The sequence below is a fragment of the Jatropha curcas genome, chromosome 4, assembly GCF_041381405.1.
Source record: "Jatropha curcas cultivar XTBG-Jc1 chromosome 4, XTBG_Jcur_1.0, whole genome shotgun sequence".
In the NCBI taxonomy this organism is placed as follows: domain Eukaryota; kingdom Viridiplantae; phylum Streptophyta; class Magnoliopsida; order Malpighiales; family Euphorbiaceae; genus Jatropha; species Jatropha curcas.
In genome coordinates this window covers 11,468,105-11,491,542 of record NC_143154.1, presented here as the reverse complement: position 1 = coordinate 11,491,542, position 23,438 = coordinate 11,468,105, and the positions used below count along the sequence as shown (strand labels likewise).

The window sequence follows — 23,438 nt, the reverse complement described above, 5'->3', positions numbered from 1 at the left end:
ACGCTAACGGGCATAATTCTTTTGGTTCTTCCTTTCACTTGCGTATGGATATCGATCCTTCTTTTCCATTATCGCTATTTATAGTTGCGTATGGGTATCCAGCCATTACCATTTGGAGCTCTGATTCCAGCTTCAATGGAGACATTGTCCAACTCGGAGTCCTGCAATGGAGAGAGCAAAGTTTATGCTGTCATTCTTGATTTGGATGGAACCCTTTTGGATACAGGTTTTCTTCTAGTCCATTTTTATTTTCATTTTTATTAGGTTCTTTTCTCTAGGACAGAGCAGTTTTTGGTAAAACTGACTGAATCCAATCGAACCGATCAATTTGGTTCATAAGATTTCTAAGAAAGTCAAATCAGTTTTGATTGTAATAGAATTTGAAATTTTTTGATTTGATTCAATTTAATAAAAATGCTAAAAATGAACTTGATTTAACACAAAAATCAAACTGAATCAAATTGATTCGGTTCGGTTTGATTCAAAATAGGCTTTAAAGATTTGATTTGTACTACGTTCAATTTAATTTGAATTGAACCGAGGGAATGATGATCTCTAATTTTTTTTCTCTATATAAGATCTTAATATTTTTATTATTTTTATTATTTTGTTAATGTGAAGAGAGTGCTACAAAGGGTGTTCTGAAAGAATTTTTGGCCAAGTATGGGAAAGAACTGGACAAGGAAAGGGAAGAAAGTAAGAGGTTGGGGATGACTCTGCAGGACTCGGCAGTTGCCATTGTTAAGGATTATGGTCTGCCTCTAACACCTGACCAATTCATCCATGAAATCATGCCCATGTATCGTCACAGGTATGTTTGTTATTGGTATTATTATTCAATTTTAGTTATTTATATATGTTTGAGTATTTTAACTTTTTGATAGTTTGATATATAATAAATGTTAGGTGTTCGGTAAATTATTTGTTTTTAAGAAGAAATCAAGTTAGAAATTTCATTAAGAGGAAACTGTATACTGATATAGGATACCAATCATTATGTTTCTATATTTTTATATAAAAAGTCTAATAATAAATCACTTATACAAGAAATAAAAAACTCAATCTTAATTTGAAGTATATGATCGAGTTGACATAATATAATATTTGTTGCATATGCAATCGCTTGCTCTACTTAATGGCTATTCGTGGCAATTGTTTGACTTCATAGTTTTCCTACAAGTCCGATCTGATCACTTCTAAATTTCTTCCTCTATTAAAGAGAAAATCTATACTTTTTTCTGCATAATTATCTAAATAACAAAATACCCTAAATAAAATCACCATAATAAAACAGATAACTATAACTCAGAACTAGATCTAAGAACAAAATCTCAAGATATGGCAATAATAAATCTCAATATTTGAATAACAGTAACTCATGTCTATTAAAAAGATACAAAACAGGAAATAGGGTAATTACCGGTAAGAGCTCACTGGTGGTCATAAGAGAAAGAAGAAAAGAGAACTTTTAAGTTTTTGGAAGGAAGAGAGCTTTTAAGTTTTGTAAAATTTTTTATTAAAAAATTAAGAATTCAGTAAAACGTAAATTTGAGGGCTTCTATTTTAATTGTAATATCTAATGATGGAGACAGTTTTTTTGGTGGACTTAAATAAATTAATCTTTTTAATACGACCAACATATTTATATATGCAGTTCTTTATATAAACTTATCACAATCAAGTAAATATAAAAATATAATTTTTTTTTTTTTTTTTTTTGTGAATTCCACCACGTTTTATCCAAAATTAGCTACCAGTTATGTTAATAGTTTCTGAATCAAAATAAAACTGCTTCTGCTTTGTATAGCTTTGGAAATAAAATATATATATATAGCATATTCTTTGAGAAACTGAAAATTAAAGCACCTTCAAAATTTAAAAATTTACTTAAAGATATAGCTTTTGCAGCATTTTGTTGTAATCTTATATATATATATTCTTCAATCTGATAGGTGGTCACATGCTAGAGCTTTACCAGGTGCTAATCGTCTTATCAAACATCTGTGGAAAAATGGAGTGCCAATTGCTCTTGCTTCGAACTCCTCCACAGAAAATATAGATGCCAAAATCTCTCATCAACAAGGTTATATTTCTTTTACTTGTTTGAACTTCCACCGGAAAAAAAAAAAAAAAACAAAAAAAGAAACTAATTGCATTCTCAATTGACTCTTAAATCCTTAACTATTAAAATTATTTTTATTAAATACTTTGATTTGTAAAACTGTACCTATTAAATATAATTTTACTCAATTTTCAATTTCTACCTAAAAATTTATAAATGCGATACTTTAATGCTTTTTTTGATATAATTTATTCAAATATGATTTCACATTTTTTTAATCATTCAATAAGTGTGTAATAAGTATAATTTTTATAAATTAAGTATTCAACAGGTATAATTTTATAAATTGAAGTATTAAAGTAATTTAAGATACATGCATTAATTTCAGAATCAATCGCTTTGTAGTATATCCAAGTCATTTATTCATCATTCATACAATTTAATATTTATTCTCAAATTTCTATAAAATATATTCATGTATTAACACATTGTTATTACAAATTAAAAGGGTAAAGGTAAATTAAATAAGAGGTTAGGATTCATAAGATGAAAATGTGTGATATGAGCAATACTTACACTTGGGTCAAACAATACTAAAAGATTAGTACTAACCAATTAGTTAACTTGCCACCCTCATATGCCCGTTATGGATTTATTATTTAGTTCACATAGAATTCTTAACAATTATTTATGGATTTACACATCAATACCGAATTTATATTCATAGATAGCATGTAATTTAAATCATGTATTTTGAATTTCAATTAACGTTCATAATCCTCATATCATATTGCTATCCAAAATCACACCTCAGGACTTTTATGATTAGCCAAAGCGGCATCTGAACATTTATGATTTTCATCAATTTTAGGCTTTATACCTCTAATAATATCAATCTTTTATAAGAAAATAAAAAATTTTATATATATATATATATATATATATATATATATATATATATATATATATATATATATGTATTATCCCTTGTTTAAAATATATGAATTTCATAAAATTTTATGGAATGCATTTAGAAATCTATATTTTTGTGTTTGGAATAAAAAAAAAGTATAAATTTCAATTCCAAGAATTTAAATCCAGGAATTGAACATAACTACCTTAAATCTCACAAAAATAAGTGAAATTTTCAAATGAATTTCACAAAACTAAACACTCCAATTTTTTGTGACAAAACTACCCTTTCCTTCTACAACGTCAATTTTAAAATTCTTTTTACTTATTTAAAAATCTAGAATAGTGTCTAAAATATAAAATATGCAATTCCACAATAATTCTACCAATTGTAGAAATTAATATTATAAGAGATAAAAAAAATAAAAATCTAATGGTTGATTCTTTTATGAAATCTTGGTACAATGAGTTTTAAAACACCAGTTGAATTAAACAGTCACTCAAAAGTTAAAATTTTCTCATGAAGTTCTTTGCATATTTAGTTAATTCTCAGCTGGAGGTATAATATCAATCACTCGACATCCCTCAATGGCTTAAAAAAACAAGAAAGAAGTAAAAAGCATGAGCACCTGAATACAGAGAATTAAACACATATAGTCTATACATGGAGAAACAAAAATGAAAAGGAGAATAATTGATTGATAATAAAGGATAATATTAGATTTCAAAATTAAATTTAATTTAGATTTCAAAATTGAATTAATTTAGATTTTATCTGCTTACTGAATATTAGATTAGATTAAATTTGTAAAAGAAAAAAAATATTCAAAAGTTATTAAAAAATAAGAAAATTTATAAAAAAAATAAAAAGTAAAGCTCAAACGATAGAATGCCAAGTCAGCTTTCTAGAGTTTTTTTTCTTCGGGATGGATGGATATATATATATATATATATATATATATATATATATATATATATATATATATATATATATATATATGTATATATATTAGTTAAATGAAGAAGACATTTTACACATTTTAGGTTTTGAACGGAGACATTTTATACAAATTAAAGATAACTATTATGATGAATGTTATTAATTATTTTATATATTATATTTATATAATTAATTAATTAATTAGGGTGGAATGTGAGTGTATTTATTTATATGAAATTTATTATTTATATCTTAGTAAAAAGCAACTTATGATATTGTATATAATAAATATAATTGGTGTTTGTTATTTGTTTTTGTTAAATTATTATGTCAATGGTATTTTAGAAAATAAAGACAAATGAATTTTTATTTAAGAGTTTATTCCAAATATAGTTTCGTAGAATTCAATTGAACTCCTCATTTTAAATTAAACATACCAAATATGATAAATTCATTTATAAATAAATTCTACTTGGAATTCATTTATAAATGAATTCTTCATCTATGATTCATTTGTTCCAAACATATTGTTGATGTAGAATTCTTTTCCACCATTAAATTTAGGATAGATAAATATAAACCATTTGATCTAAACTAAACGAAGTGACTTAGAAATAAGTTATCAAAAGTAGAGGTTTTCCATTTTTTTTTTCAATATATCAAAAGTAGTTAAAATCTATAAAAATAGCATATTTATTTTTTATTTAATATCCACCTTTTCTTTCCTGTTAATAGATATAAAAGTAATTATTTAATGGTGTGAATTTAAATATTATTTTCAATACAACTATAATTTTTTTTCAAAATAAATAATTATCTAATATATCAAATTCATTTACCCAAAATAAATTATTTAAAATTCTAATAAATAATTATAAATTTTTATTTATTTTATTCAAAATTTTTAGCATGTATTTATACAATTAAAATTGTATTATGTACATGTCATTATCTTTAATATAACATTTTAAATTGAGAAAACTAATAATGTTTGACTTAAAATTTATCTCCTTTTATAATATTTAATAAACCCATGTGTCCAAAAAATTATATAAATGGAACCATATTAATTGTATTTTATTGTATTTATTTGAGTCTTATGAAAAATAACTTTATATTAAAGTTAAAACAGAAGGTGAGATTTTAAATAATTTAATTTTTCTTTCGTGTATATATAGATAAACAAACCATGTGAGGTTATTTTCATAATATCTCTTAAAATGTGCTAAATTGTAACTTTTGATTATGTGATAATTTGCATAAATATTTATAAATTAATTTTAGATGTTCAAAAAAAAAAATATTAGTCAAATAACAATTGTTATGCATAATATTTCTTCCATGGAGTATGCAAAGTAAATATGTACTTATTCTATTATTTTGTTTAATTTAATATTATGCATAAATACTATAGTATAAATACTCTTTTTATATTATTTATATAAGAGTATAATACTATTAAATCAAACCATATAAACAATATTTATAGAATAGTTTATAATATTTCATTATGTTTTTGTCACTTACTCTTGCATACTTTTTATACTTGTTATGGAATAAAAGAGAAATAGGGAAAAGAAAATACAGTTAAGAAATATAAAAATAAATGGCTTAATATATTGTTTCACTCTCAACTTTAGGTTTTGTTGCAATTTCACTTCAATTTGGCCTTTATGTCAATTTCACCATGAATTTAAACCTTCTGTTGCAATTTCATTTCAATTTGACTTTATACCAATTTCACCTTGAACTTTGACATTTTATTGCAATAATACCTTAAATTATAATTAGGACTTAAATTGTAAATAAAAAATAGATTCATTTTTTACTTTAGACTTGGATTAACTTAATACATTTATGTGAGTGAAGGAATTTGGGTTAATAGTATGGACAATTTCTATTATTATTTTTAATATTTTTATATTGTTTCTTTAATTGATAATAAATAATATTTAAAAATTAATTTTTTGATACATGAATGTTTTTTTTTAAATAGAACATAATTATTTTTTATATTCCATTTTGATAAAAAATGCTACAATTTCTAATAGTTTAGGAGTCAAATAAATTGATAGTAGCTTTATTTTAGATTTTATAATTATTTTAAAATTTATATTAAAATCCAACCATAATAATAATTATATTCTAATTTTTTTAAAAAACAAAAGTTCATATTTCAAATAATTCATTTTTAAATATTACTTATCATCAATAAAAGAAAGAATTTAAAATATTAAAATAATAATAGAGATTGTCCTTATTATTAATCTAATCTCTCTGATTAATCGATCGAGCCCTAGATTAAAAGTGAATCTATTTTTTATTTACAATTTAAGTCTTAATTATATAATTTTTGGTGTGCTTTGTTTGGAAATATCATTTGTAGAGAAAAAAAAAAAGATCATTTGTGTTGGTAAAATCAATTGGTTATATTAAGAAGGTTGCTCATATTTACAGAGAAATTAATAAATGTGCTGATTGGTTATCTAAGGAGGCTTCTTCTCTACCTTATTGAGTTTAAGTTCTTAAAGATCCTCCTCCTAATTTATTGCCTTTTGCTTAGTTATGATGGTCATAGTATAGCTGTTAGTGTTTACTGGTAGAGTTTCTAGCTAGTTTTGTTTAATTCTCTCTTTTACTTTTTAATTAAAGGGAAATTAATTATTTAGTCCTTCATATACGACGAAATTATCTAAATAATGTTTTCATTTTGAATAAATATTCAGCGTGTCCCTCGTGTTTGCTTACGTGATTCTGAGTAGTTTTTCTGTCTAATTTTGAAAATTTTTTCCGTTAAGACATAAGAAAATGACTAAAATAGTCAGGGCAATATGAAAGCTACGTACCTTCTCTCCCTCCCCGCCATATTCGCCTGCACTGCCTCCACCATCGCCGCTTCTGCCATTACATCGCCACCCTCGCCATCACCATCTTCAAAGTCACCAAAATCTGCAAACTCTTCCATCACCATCACCATCGCCACCGCCTCTGCCTCTGTCTCTATCTCCATCTCCACCTCCACCTTCACCTCCATCTTCACCTCCAGCCCGTTCCCAAAGTCATCGCTGCTCCTTGCGCTACACACCGGTGACATCGAATTCACCGGCGTTGACCGTTCATTGGAGTTCGTGCCTCTCTGAAGTCTTCTTAATTCTTGAGCTTCTTTAGCTATTTATTTTGTGGATCTGAATGGTTTCTTTCATGGGTTGTCATTACTTTACTCTATTTTATCTCAAAGGCTGAGTTTCAGTTTGGTTCAGCGCTCAGATCTTGTATTTTCGACTTTTTTTTGTCTAAAGCTTTGATTTTTGGACTCTGATTTGTATCTAGTTTAAGTTTTTCATTTTCTGCTTCACCTATATCTTGTTAATTCTACTGTATGTGCTACTATCATTTATAGATTTGAATGTTCTATTTTTTTTAGGGTTGAACAGAGCATCCATGAGTCTGTAATTTGGAGATTAATGCATTTGCTTTGTTTTCTCATCAACTTTTTATATTAGTTACACGGACAAAGAAGAGCAAGCTATGGTAAGCTAGTTGAGGGGCCTGACATATGATTTGAAGGACATTTTTTATGAATTCAAATGAAAGTTTTGGAATTACGTTTGATCAAAAGGTAACTCAGTCATTTTGAAAGTTCTCTCTCACCTCTCACTGTCCTTTCCTTATGACTTAACCGAAAAAATGGGTGGAGGGACTATTTAAAACGATGGAAGCAAACGCGAGGGACACTCTGAATATTTGTCCAAAATGAAAAGATTATTTTGATAATTTCGTTATACCTCAGGAACTAAATAATTAATTTTCCTTAATTAAACGAAGGAAAACGCTCACAAACTGAAAAAAAAAAAGCATAATAACAACCAATTCAAAACGACATAGGCTCCTGTAAACAACTGATCTAGAATTTTAATTAAACGACATGGGGTACTGGAAGACCAGCGAAGTAGAAAAAAAAACTCGGAACCGGCGAAGAAGAGACGACCTCCAAACCGAAAACGATCGGACAGCGGCTTTGATTTTTGGTAGCGACGGAGGGGAGAAAGAAGAATAAAATGAGAAAGAAAGAGCTGCTGGGGAATATAGACCTAACATTTACCGACATCTCTGCTCCATCCGTTGGTAGTAATGAAAATTCCATCGGCATATTTGACAGATTTAAAATCCTCAACTGAAAGATAGCAATTTGGGCGGCAAAAGAAGGGCATTTTTTTCCTTTTTGTGTACATTCGCAAAAAGAAGGCAGGAATTTGTAGCCTCCTATCATCGAAAACTGTTAGGTCGCTGGATCGGTAACTTTTGGGAACTAGTTTTTCTCAACTTCCATCGTTGATTTCCATCAATATGTATCTTGCGTCTTGTAGAGATATGATTTTTTCTTTTTGATTGATTACTAGTTCAATACCAAATGTCCTTAATCTCGACATCTTGATAGTTACTGTCTGGATATGAAGTCCATCTTCGTAGTGTTGTGGGATCCCTCCAACATGTGGGACCCACACACATTTGAAAAAGAAAAAGAAAATAAACACGTTTTTTGTTTGTTGGGCAAAGAAAGAAAGAAAAAAAAATGGAGAAGGAGATTCAAACGTATGGGACCCACACACGTTTGAATGAAGAAAAAAAAAAAAGAGAAAAATACGTGTTGTTTAAAAGTTCAAAGAAAGCTCACCTACAAAAATGAAAATGGATGCGTTAATTGCGCAGACGCATTGATTAACGCATCCACTTCTCCTATAAATAGGAGAAGTTTTCTTCAACTTAAACATACAAAAACATATAGAATAGGAATACACAATTGAGTGTAGAAAATTTTAGGAAAGGGTTCCTAAAATTGGGAAAGAGAGAAAATAGTGAGGATTGTAATTTTGGGGTGTTTTTTGTTAAACACTTAGAGTACCACGATTTTTGTAATCTCTTTTTGTACCTACTATTTTTAGTAGAAGAATTATTCAGAGTTTTTGTCCCGTGGACGTAGCCCATACAATTGAAGGGTGAACCACGTAAATCTCGGTGTTCTTATTTTTCATCTGGCATTTACGGTAATTATTTAACTTTTACCGTGGTTATTATTTCTGGTGGATTCGATCGTCAATATCCAATACGAAATTATTGGAGGTATATGTGGTAATAGTAATTTTATTTTACTTTTACCACCGGTATTTTTCCGCGGGCTCCACTCGGGATCATTTATAATCCCAACAACTGGTATTAGAGCCTTTGGTTGGTAAATTCTGTCAAAGTTACTATTCACGTGAATAGTGAATTTCGTGAATAGTGAATTTTTGTCAGATACAGAATTCGACATGGCAAACGATGGGGCAATGATCAAATTGGCAGATTCGAATTATTCAATGTGGAAATCCAGAATGGAGGACTACCTCAATTGCAAAGATCTGTACGATCCAATTGAAGGAGATAGTGCAAAGCCAGAAGAAATGAAACAAAGCAGTGGGAGAAATTAAAAAAGCAGACATTGGGTACAATACGCCAATGGATAGATGCTAGCCTGTACAACCATGTAAGAAATGAAAAAGATCCCCAAGTTCTCTGGAAGAAATTAGAGAATATGTACGAGGCTACGAATGCTCAAGGAAAAGTCTCATGATGCGTAAAGTCATGAACTTGAAGCTGTCAGAGGGACGATCAATTACACAACACCTGAACGATTTTAAAGGACTCGTAACTGAGTTAGCAGTTAGCGGTATGTCCTTAGAAGACGAGATGCAAGCATGCCTACTGTTGGGATCTCTACCGGATAGCTGGGATACTCTTATGGTATCATTGAGTAACTCAGCTCCAAATGGTGTGGTAACGATGTCTATGGTAAAGAATGGACTACTTAATGAAGAACTACGAAGAAGAGATGTTGCCAGTACCAGTTCACAAGCCCTTGTCACAGAGAATAGGGGCCGGAGCAAGAGTAGAGGTCCAAGGCATAGGTCCAAGGCATGTAAAGTCAGGTGGTAGATCCAAGTCCAGAGAGATGAGAAAATGTTACCATTGCGGTAAGGAGGGTCATCTCAAAAGAAATTGTCACTTACTCAAACAGGAGCATGCAAACCGAAGACAAGAGAATGACAGAATTACATCTGCTACAGTCTCAGGAGAAGATGGTGAGGTGACTTTAGTCACTCATGATGCAGATTGCTGTCATATTGGAGATGCAGATACCGAGTGGATAGTAGACTCCGGTGCTTCATACCATTGTGTTCCCAAAAGGGAATACTTTTACACTTATAAAGTAGGAGACTTTGACACTATTAAAATGGGAAATAATAGTGTCTTGCAAGTGGTGGGAATCGGTGATATCTGTATAAAGACAAGTGTCGGGTGCACATTAACACTTAAAAATGTGAGACATATTCCCGATCTTCGGTTGAACCTGTTGTCTATGAGTGTACTGGACAAGGAAGGCTATCACCATCATACAGGTGACGGTAATTGGAAACTCACCAAAGGGTCTTTGGTGGTAGCAAGAGGAAAATTATATTGCTCACTGTACAAGACGCACACAATAATATGTGCGGGTCAACTGAATACAATTGCAGATGATGCTTCACCAAATTTGTGGCATAGGCAGCTGGCGCACGTTAGTGAGAAAGGGTTGAATATGTTGGCTAAGAAGTCCCTCATACCATTAGCCAAAGGTAAAATAAACCCTTGTGATTATTGTTTATTTGGGAAGCAACATCGTGTCTCATTTTTGAAAAGCTCTAGACGGAGAGACAACAAGTTGGAGTTGGTACACTCTGACGTATGTGGTCCCATGGAGGTAGAATCATTTGGAGGAAGTAGGTATTTTCTTACCTTCATTGATGATTTCTCACGGAAGACATGGATATATTTGTTGCGCACAAAAGACCAAGTATTCAAGCACTTTCAGCAATTCCATGCAACCATGGAAAGGGAGACTAGAGTAGCATTAAAGTGTTTGCGCACGGATAATGGTGGTGAGTTTATCTCTAAGAAGTGTAGAGATTATTGTAGTCAGCACGGTATCAGGCATGAAAAGACAGTTCCTGGTACACCTCAACACAACGACGTTGCTGAACGGATGAATCGCACCATTATTGAAAGAGTCAGATCTATGCTCAAAATGGCCAACTTACCTAAGCCATTTTGGGGAGAAGCTGTCAATACTGCTATCTACCTAATCAACTGACTACCTTCAGCACCTCTGGATTCTGATATCCCAGAGAAGGTCTGGACAGGTAGAAATATTTCATACTCTCATCTGAGGGTATTTGGCTGCAAGGCATTCATGCATGTTCCGAAGGAGCAGAGATCAAAGCTTGATGACAAGTCAGTTCCTTGCACTTTTATTGGTTATGGAGACGAAGAGTTTGGCTACAGGTTGTGGGATCCAGTGAAAAAGAAAGTTGTCCGGAGCCAAGACTTAGTATTCCACGAGAATGAGATTGTGGCAGATACAACTTGTGAAGAATCCACAAGTGATGGTGTTGTTGATATTACACCAGGAAGCATTCCTACAGATGATGCCACAGGAGGAGGAATGCCAGAATCAGAACAAGAAGAAGAAGAAGAAGAGCCAGTCGTAGGGGATCAAGAGACAATTGTAGATGATAACAGTGATGCAGATAGTGTTGAGCAGGGGGAGCCAGAGAACTCCATTACACCAGAAGGAGTTGAACCTCAGTTAAAAAGGTCAACCAGAGAGCACCAACCATCTACAAGGTACCCTAGTTCTGATTACATTTTGATTACTGATGAGGGGGAGCCAGAGAGCTTCCAAGATGTGCAATCTTGCAAAGACAGAGATTGCTGGAAAAAGGCCATGCAAGAAGAGATGAATTCTTTGAAAAAGAATGACATGTATGAGCTGGTGAAACTTCCAAAAGGGAAGAGAACACTCAAGAACAAATGGGTGTACATACTGAAGAAAGATGATGGCAACCTAGTAAGATACAAAGCTCGATTGGTCGTCAAAGGCTTTACTCAAAAGAAAGGTATTGACTTTGATGAGATTTTTTCACCAGTTGTGCAAATGAGTTCTATTTGAGTTGTGCTAGGTCTTGTAGCCAATTTGAATCTTGAGTTGGAGTAGCTTGATGTAAAGACCGCATTCTTGCATGGGGATCTAGAGGAAGAAATCTATATGGAACAACCAGAAGGATTCAAGGTCAAAGAAAAAGAGGACATAGTTTTGTCGCTTGAAGAAGAGCTTGTACGGGTTGAAACAATCACCATGACAATGGTATAAAAAGTTTGATTCTTTCATAGTGAATCAAGGATACAAAAGGACAGATGCAGATCCTTGTGTATATGTCCAAAAATTCCCTGATGGTAAATTTATCATCCTTCTCTTATATGTTGATGATATGCTAATCGTTGAACCAGATGCACACATGATTAGCAGGTTAAAAAGTGATTTGTCAAAAGCATTTGACATGAAGGATTTGGGATCGGCAAGGCGAATTCTCGGAATGGAGATTATTCGAGACAGAAAGTCCTGCAGGTTATGGTTGTCACAGGAAAAATATATTGAACGAGTTCTAGAGAGGTTCAATATGAAGAATGCTAAACCAGTTAGCACTCCGCTTGCCGCTCACTTCAAGTTGAATAAGAAATCCTACCCATCAACAGAGAAAGAAAAAGGAGATATGTCAAATGTTCCATATTCTTCAGCGGTTGGAAGTTTGATGTACGCAATGGTGTGTACAAGACTAGATATCGCTTATGCAGTTGGCGTTGTGAGTCGATTTTTGTCAATTCCCCAGAAGACACATTGGGAAGCAGTGAAGTGGATCTTCAGATACCTGAGAGGAACTTCAAAGTTATGTTTAACTTTTGGAGGTGAAAATGCTGCACTTATTGGTTACACAGATGCAGATATGGCCGGTGATCTTGATGAAAGAAAATCTACATCAGGCTACCTATTTACATTCTCAGGAGGAGCTATTTCATGGCAATCGAGATTACAAAAATGTGTTTCATTATCAATGACTGAAGCAGAGTACGTTGCAGCAACGGAAGCAGGAAATGAAATGCTTTGGTTAAAGAGATTCTTTCAAGAATTGGGTGTGCAGCAGGAAGAATATATAGTTTATTGTGATAGTCAAAGTGCGTTAGACTTGAGCAAAAATACTATGTATCATGCATGAACGAAACACATTGATGTAAGATATCATTGGCTTAGATCTGTCATTGAAGAGAAGCAGTTCCAGTTGCGGAAAATCCACACAAACAGAAATGCTGTGGATATATTGACAAAGGTCGTTCCGAAGGAGAAGTTCGAACTGTGTGTCAAAGCGGCACGAATGGAGAGTCCCACCATGTAGTCGAGAGGGGGAGAATTGTTGTAGGATCCCTCCAACATGTGGGACCCACACACATTTGAAAAAGAAAAAGAAAATAAACACGTTTTTTGTTTGTTGGGCAAAGAAAGAAAGAAACAAAAAATGGAGAAGGAGATTCAAATGTGTGGGACCCACACACATTTGAATGAAGAAAAAAAAAGGAGAAAAACATGTGTTGTTTAAAAGTTCAAAGAAAGCTCACCTACAAAAATGAAAATGGATGCGTTAATTGCGCAGACGCATTGATTAACGCATCCACTTCTTCTATAAATAGGAGAAGTTTTCTTCAACTTAAACGTACAAAAACATATAGAATAGGAATACACAATTGAGTGTAGAAAATTTTAGAAAAAGGTTCCTAAAATTGGAAAAGAGAGAAAATAGTGAGGATTGTAATTTTGGGGTGTTTTTTTGTTAAACACTTAGAGTACCACTATTTTTGTAATCTCTTTTTGTACCTACTATTTTTAGTAGAAGAATTATTCGGAGTTTTTGTCCCGTGGACGTAGCCCATACAGTTGAAGGGTGTACCATGTAAATCTCGGTGTTCTTATTTTTCATCTGGCATTTACGGTAATTATTTAATTTTTACCGTGGTTATTATTTCTGGTGGATTCGATTGTCAATATCCAATACGAAATTATTGGAGGTATATGTGGTAATAGTAATTTTATTTTACTTTTACCACCGGTATTTTTCCACGGGTCCCACTCGGGATCAGTTATAATCCCAACACGTGGGACTCCCAGGCGCGAATAATTAAAACCTAAAAAGAAAAGTACTATCTATTATTAAAGAATGAAGATTGCACTAAAAGAAGCATTTGATTATATTACATGAGGTTCCATTACGGCTGACTATGTCTATTTTCTTTTTCTTGTTTCTTTTCATGAGCTTTACTATAATCTTATTCACTTCATGCAAGTATATGTTATATATTTACTCACTAGAAAGTGTTTTCTTTGCTTTCTTGATGTGTTTGCTATTCTTCTAAATTGCTCATGTAGGTTGGAAATATTATTTTTCAACAATTCTTGGAAGTAACCAGGTCAAATCGGGGAAGCCTTCTCCAGATATGTAAGTTTTGTTTTTCTTTTCTAATGTCAAGTTATTCTAGTGCATAGTTTTTGGTTGCCTAGAAAAGGAACCTTCCAGTTGATAATCCCATGTTCCATTAGGAACCATCGCATTACAATGGTATTTATGTACTGATGCTTATGTTCCCTTTTGTATACAAAAGCTTCTTGCACGACTTATTAATTTGCTTACTTTATGCTTTGTTTATTAGAAATTCTATTTAATAGATTTTGTCCCAATTCTTGAATCTCTAACTATTTACAGATTCATCGAGGCTGCAAGGAGAATGGGTGTAGATGCTGCAAAGTGCCTGGTGATTGAAGACTCACTGTAAGTTAATCGACATTCCAAATCTTGTTTTCTAACATAAGCATTTACGTTAAAACTCTCAGTGAAGTTACGAATAAAATTTAAAAAATGCAAAATACAACCTAAAACGTAAGCATTGTTCGGGTACACTTTAGTTAAGTTTTAATGGAGCTTTCATCATAAGGTGATGCAACAAGCTTGAGAAATCATGCTTTGGAGGACTGCACACATTGCATTACTTCTGTTGTTGGTAAATCTAATTTAATTCTAACATTTAGGGTGTCCACTACTATGTCACAACAAGGAAATTAGGCATATATTTAAGAAAAGATATTGCCAGAAACAACTAAATCTTGCAATCATGTGTATATTCTTAACCTCTTTTATTTATCAATGGATTAATTTATATTTGCCTTTGACAGGTGGTTTTTATATTTTGCTTTTTTTTTTTTTTTTTTCTTCTTTCATATTTACTAGGCTATTACCTGTGTCCTCTATGAAATGAATAGGAAAATAAAAGAGAAAGACAGCTAGAAAAATGAATTTTGCTTTTAAAATTTTCCTATTTAGTTTCTAATTTTATGGTCTGTATTTCTTGGCAGTATCTTCTGATCAGTGCTACCTATGCTTGTTATGTCTAGTTAAATATTGCAAATTCTAAAAAGTTAATTGAAAATGTCCTTGTCTGTGTTTATAATAGATTTTGCGTTCAAACCATTTTGAATATGAGCACTGAGTGATTAATGGTTGAATTTGATTTTATAAAATGCCTAGTAGCACTTTTGAAGTTTGAGAATTTACTTAGGTACTCTCCAGTGTTTTTTATATTTTGTTTTCATTTACAAAACTTGCTGTAATTCTGCCATGTTATGTAACAGGTATGAATTAAGTTCGACTGTTTAGGTAAAGTAAGCATGGTTTAGTTATGGGGTAAAAGCCGAGATGTTTAGTCATGGCTGTCATTGCAATTGTAATTTCCTTCTTGTAGTTATATCTATATGAATACTAGAGAACTCGGTGAAAGTTGTAGGCTTAAAATTACACAAGTTTTGTGTCTATTTGCTGTTTTTCTGCGAATTCTCTGCTTTCCATTTCTCAACAATTGCCACAAGTATTATTTTGATGATTGTTTAATGGTTTCCTGCAAGGGTCAATAACCTTTATGCTCTAGGGCCTGAGAGAGATTATACGTCCTGATTATATCAAAAAAATAGTATGCAATTAGAAATAATTTAACGAGGCATGCACGAAATAAGTTGAATTAGTAAGAAGATCGAGTTTTAGATGCATCAGTTGAAATGAGATGAATTGTTACTGTACATTTCAACAGGGTTGGTGTTAAAGCTGCTAAGGCTGCCAAAATGAAGGTAGTGGCTGTTCCATCTCAAAGTGAAGCTGATTGTTCTTTGTTGGCAGATAGCGTCCTTCATTCACTTCTAGAGTTTCAGCCGGAGATATGGGGTCTTCCACCATTTGATGATTGTATATATATATCTTCACACATTTTATTTATTTAATTATTTATTTTTGCTTTAGTCTTGTTGGGTTGCTATTTGACTATTATTAACGTATGTTACTGCAGGGGTTGATAGTGCACTGCCAATTGAACCAATTTACTTGAGCATTTTATATAAAAATGGTTCAATCAGTGAAGTCACAGGTATATTTACTTGAGCTGGTGCAAACATTCATCATTGGTACAAGTAAAATGAATTATCTTTGTATGGTTGATAGGTATGTGAAATTTGCACCAAAATTTAGTTTTTGGATCTTCATAGTCCTTCTATTTAGGGCTGGACAATAATCAGTGAAACCAAAAATCAATTTTTTTTCCCTCAGTTTCGTTTTATTCTGAAACAACCCTGAAGCCAAACTGATATAACCAAAAAGTAAGTCAAAACTGAGAACCGAACTGAACTTCAATTTAGTTCTACAGAAAATTCAGTTTAGTTGGTTATATATACACTATGTTGCATGGAAACAAAGAATGTGGAAACGACACGGGAAAACAACATTTAAAATATAATTTTGCGCAGAAAAAATAATATTTTATACGGGAAAACGGATACAGAGAAACGTTTTCAAGGTAATGCATATGACTAGGAGTTTCGTGGATCATAGTATATATATATATATAGGTTTGGAATTCAACCGATCGAATGTTCATCTCTACTTGTATTATGTTCTATGTCACTGAAAGAAATTAAATTACAGGTACAATGGCAGGTGGTGGCGAATCAGGTCTTCCTTGCCAAGTTTCTGGGCTATACTTTGGTTGGACTCAAAGTGGCGTGCATGGGATCTTAAAGGTTCTGGTTGGTATTGGAGGGGATCACTGTTCATGTAGTGCTAAGAGGAATATTGTGAGTAACCAATCTTTTCAGTTTCACTAAATTTCTACCATTTGAAATCTGTCTGATTGTGTTTGGACTAGTTCAAATACAGCCTAATGATCAAATTCCAAACCTCTCGACATTTTCAATTTTAGCATAATCGTGTCATATCCTAACTACTTTGGCCAATTTAATAATTCGGAACTTAAAACATACATAGCTTCATTAATAATTAATAGACAAAGAAATACGGGTTTTAGTTTTATTTTTTCCAATGCTGATGCAAAACATTATTTTGTAATTTTAAATATATTTTTGTTTATCAATTATTGAAAAAAAAAAAATTGTGCAAATATATTTTTTTCTGAGCAAAATAAATAAATAAATATTTCATATCTAATACAAAATATATATTATTCTAGATTAGTTTTTTTATCCACAAATATTTGTCTCTTTGGAAATATCAAGGAGTAATTAATGAACTTCGGGAGGTGTAATCCCTCTTGGGAGGTAGAGGGGAAAGCTCTTTTGCTCTCCCAGCAAAGTGCACTTCTCGGTGATCGAACTTGTGTTCTCACTATTTCGGAGTTGATGTCGTTTACCACCTCAACTAACACTTTATTGATATTAATGAACTTCTTTTAATTTTACCCTTATGTATACTAAACATATTACAATGTTTCAAAATTACCTTTTAGTCAAATTAATAAATCTTTTATTATAGTTTCGAAGAATCTATTAATTTTTTTTATCATCAGGCAAAAATCATAAATTGATATATATTTATGGATGGAAGGAGTAAAATTATAAAAATATTTTGTCAACAAAAAAAGTCAAATAAAATACTTGTCCAGCTTTATCCTAGAGGGAAATAATCTAATTTTATTGTCTAGTTTTATCTAACAAGCTAATCTAAATATATAAATGGCTTGTTAGTTTTAATGAGTTTTTATTTATAAACTAGGATGGAAGGCGTTTACGAGAAAAGAAAAAGACTTAGGGGTGTATTAAATTAGGATTGTATTAGATTTTTAAAAAATTATTGAATTTGACGGAATTGAAATATTTTCATTAGAATTCTACATAGAGTTTTATGAAATGGTGAGATTTCTTTTATAGATTTTAATTGACTTTGGTGAAATTATAATGCTTTTTATACATCCAATTAAAATAAATTTCAGAACTTAATTGAACAAATTAAAAGGTTTTGGGGCCAAATTGAAACATTGAAAAATAATGAGGGATCAAAAAGCAAAATGTGTCATCTTCTCCAAAAGCTTTTTTTTTCTTTATTTAAAACCTTACTGCTGCCAACAGTGAAAGGCCTGCAATTGCTAGTGTCGTCAGTGGTCATCCTATGCTTCTAGAACAGTCACGATGTGGTCGAAAATAAATAGTGAAATTATTACCCGTAACTTATATGGGTAGGGTAAATGTAGAAATCTTTGGATATCCGCTACCCATTAACCATTATATTAAACAGGTTCAGTAGTGGGTATCTACGGGTACCCTATCCATTATTAGTAAAAATGTACTTTAAATAAGTTTATATTTGGATAGTTTAAGATTTGCGAATACCTTACTCGTTTAGGAGAAACTTTCAATGAGTTTTGGATAGATGATGATAGTAAAAATATAAATGGGTTCAAATATGGATACTTAAATGGATATTTAAACGGGTTTAGAACGAATACAAGTAATAAAATTTTAAATGGATACCTATACAGGTCGTTTAAAATTCGCGAGTATTCACTTTGCTTCCATCCTTATTAAAGGGTGTATTAGATTAAAGACTTTGCTTCCATCCTTATTAAAGGGTGTATTAGATTCAAGACTATGTCAGATTTAAAAAATTTTTTAAAATTTTTGGATTGGAGGATGGATTTGTGAATACTCTTTTGTTCCTACCTGGCACTTTAAAATCCAATGAAATCAATAATTTTATAAAATTGTTTCGAATCAGCAATTTTTTGAATACCATCAAATTTGTATGGACTTTTAAAAGTCATAATTGAATACCATTAAATTTTTATGGATTTTATAAGAGTTTGGATTGAATACCATAAAATTTTAATAGACTCTAAAAAAATCTAGATTGAATACAATTGAAATTTTACAATCTTTTAAAATCTGTGACAATCTAGGCGAATTCCACATCGGCTAAACACAAGGTGTAAGTATAATACATAAGAATGGGCAAGCTTTAGACTAGTAAGAGGCCTTTTAGGTATGAGTTCGTTTGGCCCCAAAGTGGAAAATATTTTACTAAGCCTGGGATGCCACAGACTTGGTATCAGAGCCAAGCCTTGTCCCTCTAGCTAATGGTAGACTTGGTATCAGAGCCAAGCCTTGTCCTCTAGCTGATGGTAGACTTGGTATCAGAGCCAAGCCTTGTCCTCTAGCTGATGGTGGGTAAACCTCAACAAGGACGCAGAGTCCCTGAGGGAGAGTGGATGTGGCTGAGGATGATTGGTTTTCTTGCAAAGGAATGAAACAGACTTGGTTCATTTTATTTTGTCAAATCGGTTTTCTCTTATTAGACCCATTCATTAATCCTCGGAAAAAATGATTCTTTTAGAAAGTGATAAAAAATGGCTCTTACTTTGATAAGAGTTTTGGTTTGGAGTAGCTACCCTCTTTAGGGAAAAGAGATTGAGTAAGGGAATTTGGTACGGTGTCGGGAAGATGATAGGCACCTGAACTGCCCAGTTAGAAACGAGCCTCCTTCGTTGTCCATTCATTCACAATAGTTAATAATATGATTTACTCTAGTTAAGATGTAAAACATTTTTATGCATTTTGGAAATCATGACAAATATGCACATTATCTAATACATACAACATAAATTAAAACATCCAAAGAAAGGAAAAAGAAGAAAAGAATTACAACCAACCTCCTAAATGTACAATCTACCCATTTAATTCCCCAAGTAATTATCCAACCCACTAACTATTACAAATATGCAATAATAGGATCCATTTAGGTTCTTCATATTAAGCTCAATAAATAAGGACATTAAGAACTCAAATTAATAAACACAAACATAATATAGTCATCCACAGAAACTAAATGTCAACAACACTCAATCACAATATTCAAATTGATGACTGTTAATGGTAAGATGTTCTAAGGTTAAATGGGTTAGACTAACAATAACTAAGAACATTAATGTAAAATGCATAAAAATAAAGTACTGGAATTTAGAATGCATAAAAAATAAAGGACAATAAATTAAAAACATTTAATTTAAAGGTTTAAACAAGATTAGAGATCAAGGTCTTGATATTCGTCATGAATGATGAACAAATATACACATCACTATCCATTTCTTGTTGTTTGTGTGTTTATTTACTCCAAAATGAGTCATTTTTATGATTCAATGCAAGATTGCTCTGTGCTTGACTCAAAGAAGCTCTGAATCAGGGTGATTTTATTAATTTTTACATTCTAGTCCTTTGAAATGAAGGTCCGTGCGCCACATGTAGTGGCGTGCGAATCTTACCCTGATCAGAAGACTCAAAGCAAAGATTTAAAGGCTTTATGATTGGGAATGAAGTGTCGTGCGCCACACGTAGTGGCGTGGAGCCACTACTTAGTGGCGTGCGCCACTTCTAATGCAGTTAGAAGCCTACTGGTCGGTCATAAATTTCTCTCCCAACCATGAAAAGATGGTGTTTTTAAGATACCAAAAGCACGAAAAAGATGGAGAAAAGTTAAAGTCTCTCAAAGGTTACCTTGTTTTGAAAGATTTCAAAGATTTTTGGGAAAGAAAATCAAGAAACCCAAAAGTTATTCTCTTGAATCAACAAATTTGAGTTTAAGTTTAATATGAGTGTTTATGGGTCTCTGATCACTAAATTAGGGGCGTTTTTCTAAAAAATGACTGAATAGAAATCTTGAATCCAAGTGAAAATACGTTTTTCTTGGATTTGAAAGGTAGAGTTTTCAAAATGGTAGAGTTTCCCCTCTTAGCAACAGAAAAAACCTCCCTTCACATTTCTCAATGCTCTATTTATAGGCAAATGAGGAAAATGTGGCCTTGTTTTAGGGCTTAGGTGGCAAGTGCCACTGGTGGACCTCGAAATCGGGCCGGGCCAATTTTTTTGTCCTGGTGGCACGCAAAACGGGACAGTGCACCGGGACGCATATCGGGTGGACTTTAGGCGCTTTCCAAGCTCGCTTTCGCTACGAAACACCTGGCAACCCGAAACATAAAAAACGGTCAAACAACTCAATTATCTTAGCCACAGACCATCGGTCCGAGAACCAGAAGCGATCGGATGTCCCGATTCAATTTTTTGCAAAATGGTTATCATCACTGGGCCCTTTTGAGCAAAAAGCGTCTACAATGACACCCTAGGTGAATTCCGCATCGGCTAAGCACAAGTTATAAATGAAGTATATAAGAATGAGCAAGTCTTAGACTAGCAAAAGCCCTTTTGGGCTATGGGTTGGTTCTAGCCTAGGAACAAAACCCTGCTGGCCTCAGTTGGTTCGGCCCAAAGTGGACAATGCCTTGCTAAACCTAGGATGCCACAAACTAATTTAAACACTATTATTTATTGTCTAATAGTGTGTATTTGTTAAAGTAAAAATTAATAATATATGGTAGTATTTTATTGTATGTTAAAATAAATATATGAATTAAAAGAATTTAAAAGGGAAAATGAAATGGATGAGTACGTGCCTCTGGCACAGAATATCTAGTTCTACAGGATCGGACAGTGGGTGTTACAAAATCTAATAGAGTCTTAATCCAATACACTCCTTTTAGAGTTTCACTTGGTGGTGGTATATAATATAAAAGAAAATTCAAAGTTTTGTGAAGAGTAAAATTGACAATTCACCACAATTTAAGGGAAAAATTAATAGGACTATTTAGTTGCACCTAACAAAATAGAAGGACCATTCAATTTGCTTATGAAAAAATAGAGATCTTGACCTATGGATTTCACCAAACTATATGGACTAAAATAGTAATTTACCATATAAAATTTTGCTGTTACAATGCAGGGATTAGTGTAATCTTCTGTTTTTAGTGTGAATTGTATAACTTATACTCCCTTTTGAACTTGGTGATGTTTTTGCAGCAAATATGCACAATTGATGAGAAAAACGATGACGTTTGTGATGAGCAAATGCAATTGGTACTTGTTGGCTACATCCGGAAATTGGATAGCAAGGTAATGACATTTTCAATTGAAAGTTCTCATAATTGATTCCCATCTCATTTAATGCAATGTTACGAGGGATTGATTCTAAATTCATAAATTAATTTTAATTTTAAATGCTAAATATATTATTAAAAGTAAATATAATTGAATTAATTTAATTAAGAAAATTAATTATTTAATATAAATTCAAATAAAAATCAATTATATATTTATTACTAAATAAAAGATTAAGAAAATTAACACCACTTAATTTTAATAAAATAATGAAATTTAATTATAATATTGAATAACATAAATCATTCGCCATAAAATTTATATTTACGCTATGCAATATAATTATAAAGCTAATTTTACAACCTTTAAATAAATTGTAGTTCAAATTCATTTATACCGATTAAAGAATAAAAAATTATTAAAATTTATAAATACAGTGATTTTTCTTTTTGAAGAAAAACTAAGTTGTCTAATATCAAAAAGAAAAACTTAAACCCTTTTGACAAATTGAGGAAAATGTTTGATTGGTATTTTCATTTGTAGTCCTTATATATCTAAATAGTAATAAATCGGTACAGGAAGTAGATGAAGAGGACATGTCTATTGCAAGCTGTTCATTGGATAAGCCCATCTTCATCAACCTTCTTCCATGTGTTCTTCCTGCCTTATAAAAGAATACTTGACAAAAGTGAATAATCCTGCTTGTGCTATACATTTTAATTATACAATTATAATCAATAATTTAAAGGAGAATCACTATTTCGTATTTTATTATAATGTATTATATTTCTCTGAATTTTCATTTTTCTTTTTAAAATTACATTAATAGTCTTTATATTATATAAATATTCATACTTTTTGGTTTAAAGAATATTGGTACTACTTGTCGACGTGCTATGATTGTTATTCTTCATGATATAGTGCATGTTGAACTATAATTTTTTTGGCTAATTTTTTTATGAGAAATTGCCATTTAGAATTAGATGCCTGTGTATAAAAATGATGTATATAATCTCATTGAAACGCAAGAGATAGACGGAATTATTTCTCATACCAATCTCTAAATTATGACATGGTATCAAAGCACAACCACGTTTTTGGCAATTTTATAAGAATTAGAAACAGGTTGAATAGCTAGGATTTTTGGGTCAAGCTTCTTGGCAACCATTGTAGGAGGAGTTATCAGTCACCGCCTACTTGAGAAGAAAGAGGGACCGTCGATTGACCTTTCTCCAGAGTTTCATCATCGTCCAGTGAAGCACGTGACCACACTTGCCGATCAAGCACTACAAAAAAAAAAAAAACGCGCTTTT

The 23,438-nt window shown here is 31.8% G+C and overlaps 1 protein-coding gene across 1 annotated transcript; it reads left to right on the top strand.

Moving 5' to 3' along the window:
- The first annotated feature begins 82 nt into the window (after positions 1-82).
- Positions 83-22,896, top strand: LOC105635708 (bifunctional riboflavin kinase/FMN phosphatase). The gene is made up of 10 exons (XM_020679945.3): positions 83-226; positions 622-811; positions 1,953-2,083; positions 14,245-14,314; positions 14,579-14,644; positions 15,954-16,105; positions 16,206-16,283; positions 16,838-16,986; positions 22,048-22,140; positions 22,704-22,896. Exons 1-10 carry the CDS (start codon positions 91-93, stop codon positions 22,794-22,796), a joined length of 1,158 nt encoding a protein of 385 aa, XP_020535604.1. The 5' UTR covers positions 83-90; the 3' UTR covers positions 22,797-22,896.
- The last annotated feature ends 542 nt before the right edge of the window (positions 22,897-23,438 follow it).

Excerpts from the sequence above, each read along its gene's own strand:
- LOC105635708 (XM_020679945.3), top strand. The coding sequence starts at position 91 with ATGGGTATCCAGCCATTACCATTTGGAGCTCTGATTCCAGCTTCAATG. Across the intron at positions 14,315-14,578 it reads GGGAAGCCTTCTCCAGATAT|ATTCATCGAGGCTGCAAGGA; the intron begins GTAAGTTTTGTT and ends AACTATTTACAG. Across the intron at positions 22,141-22,703 it reads TCCGGAAATTGGATAGCAAG|GAAGTAGATGAAGAGGACAT; the intron begins GTAATGACATTT and ends AAATCGGTACAG.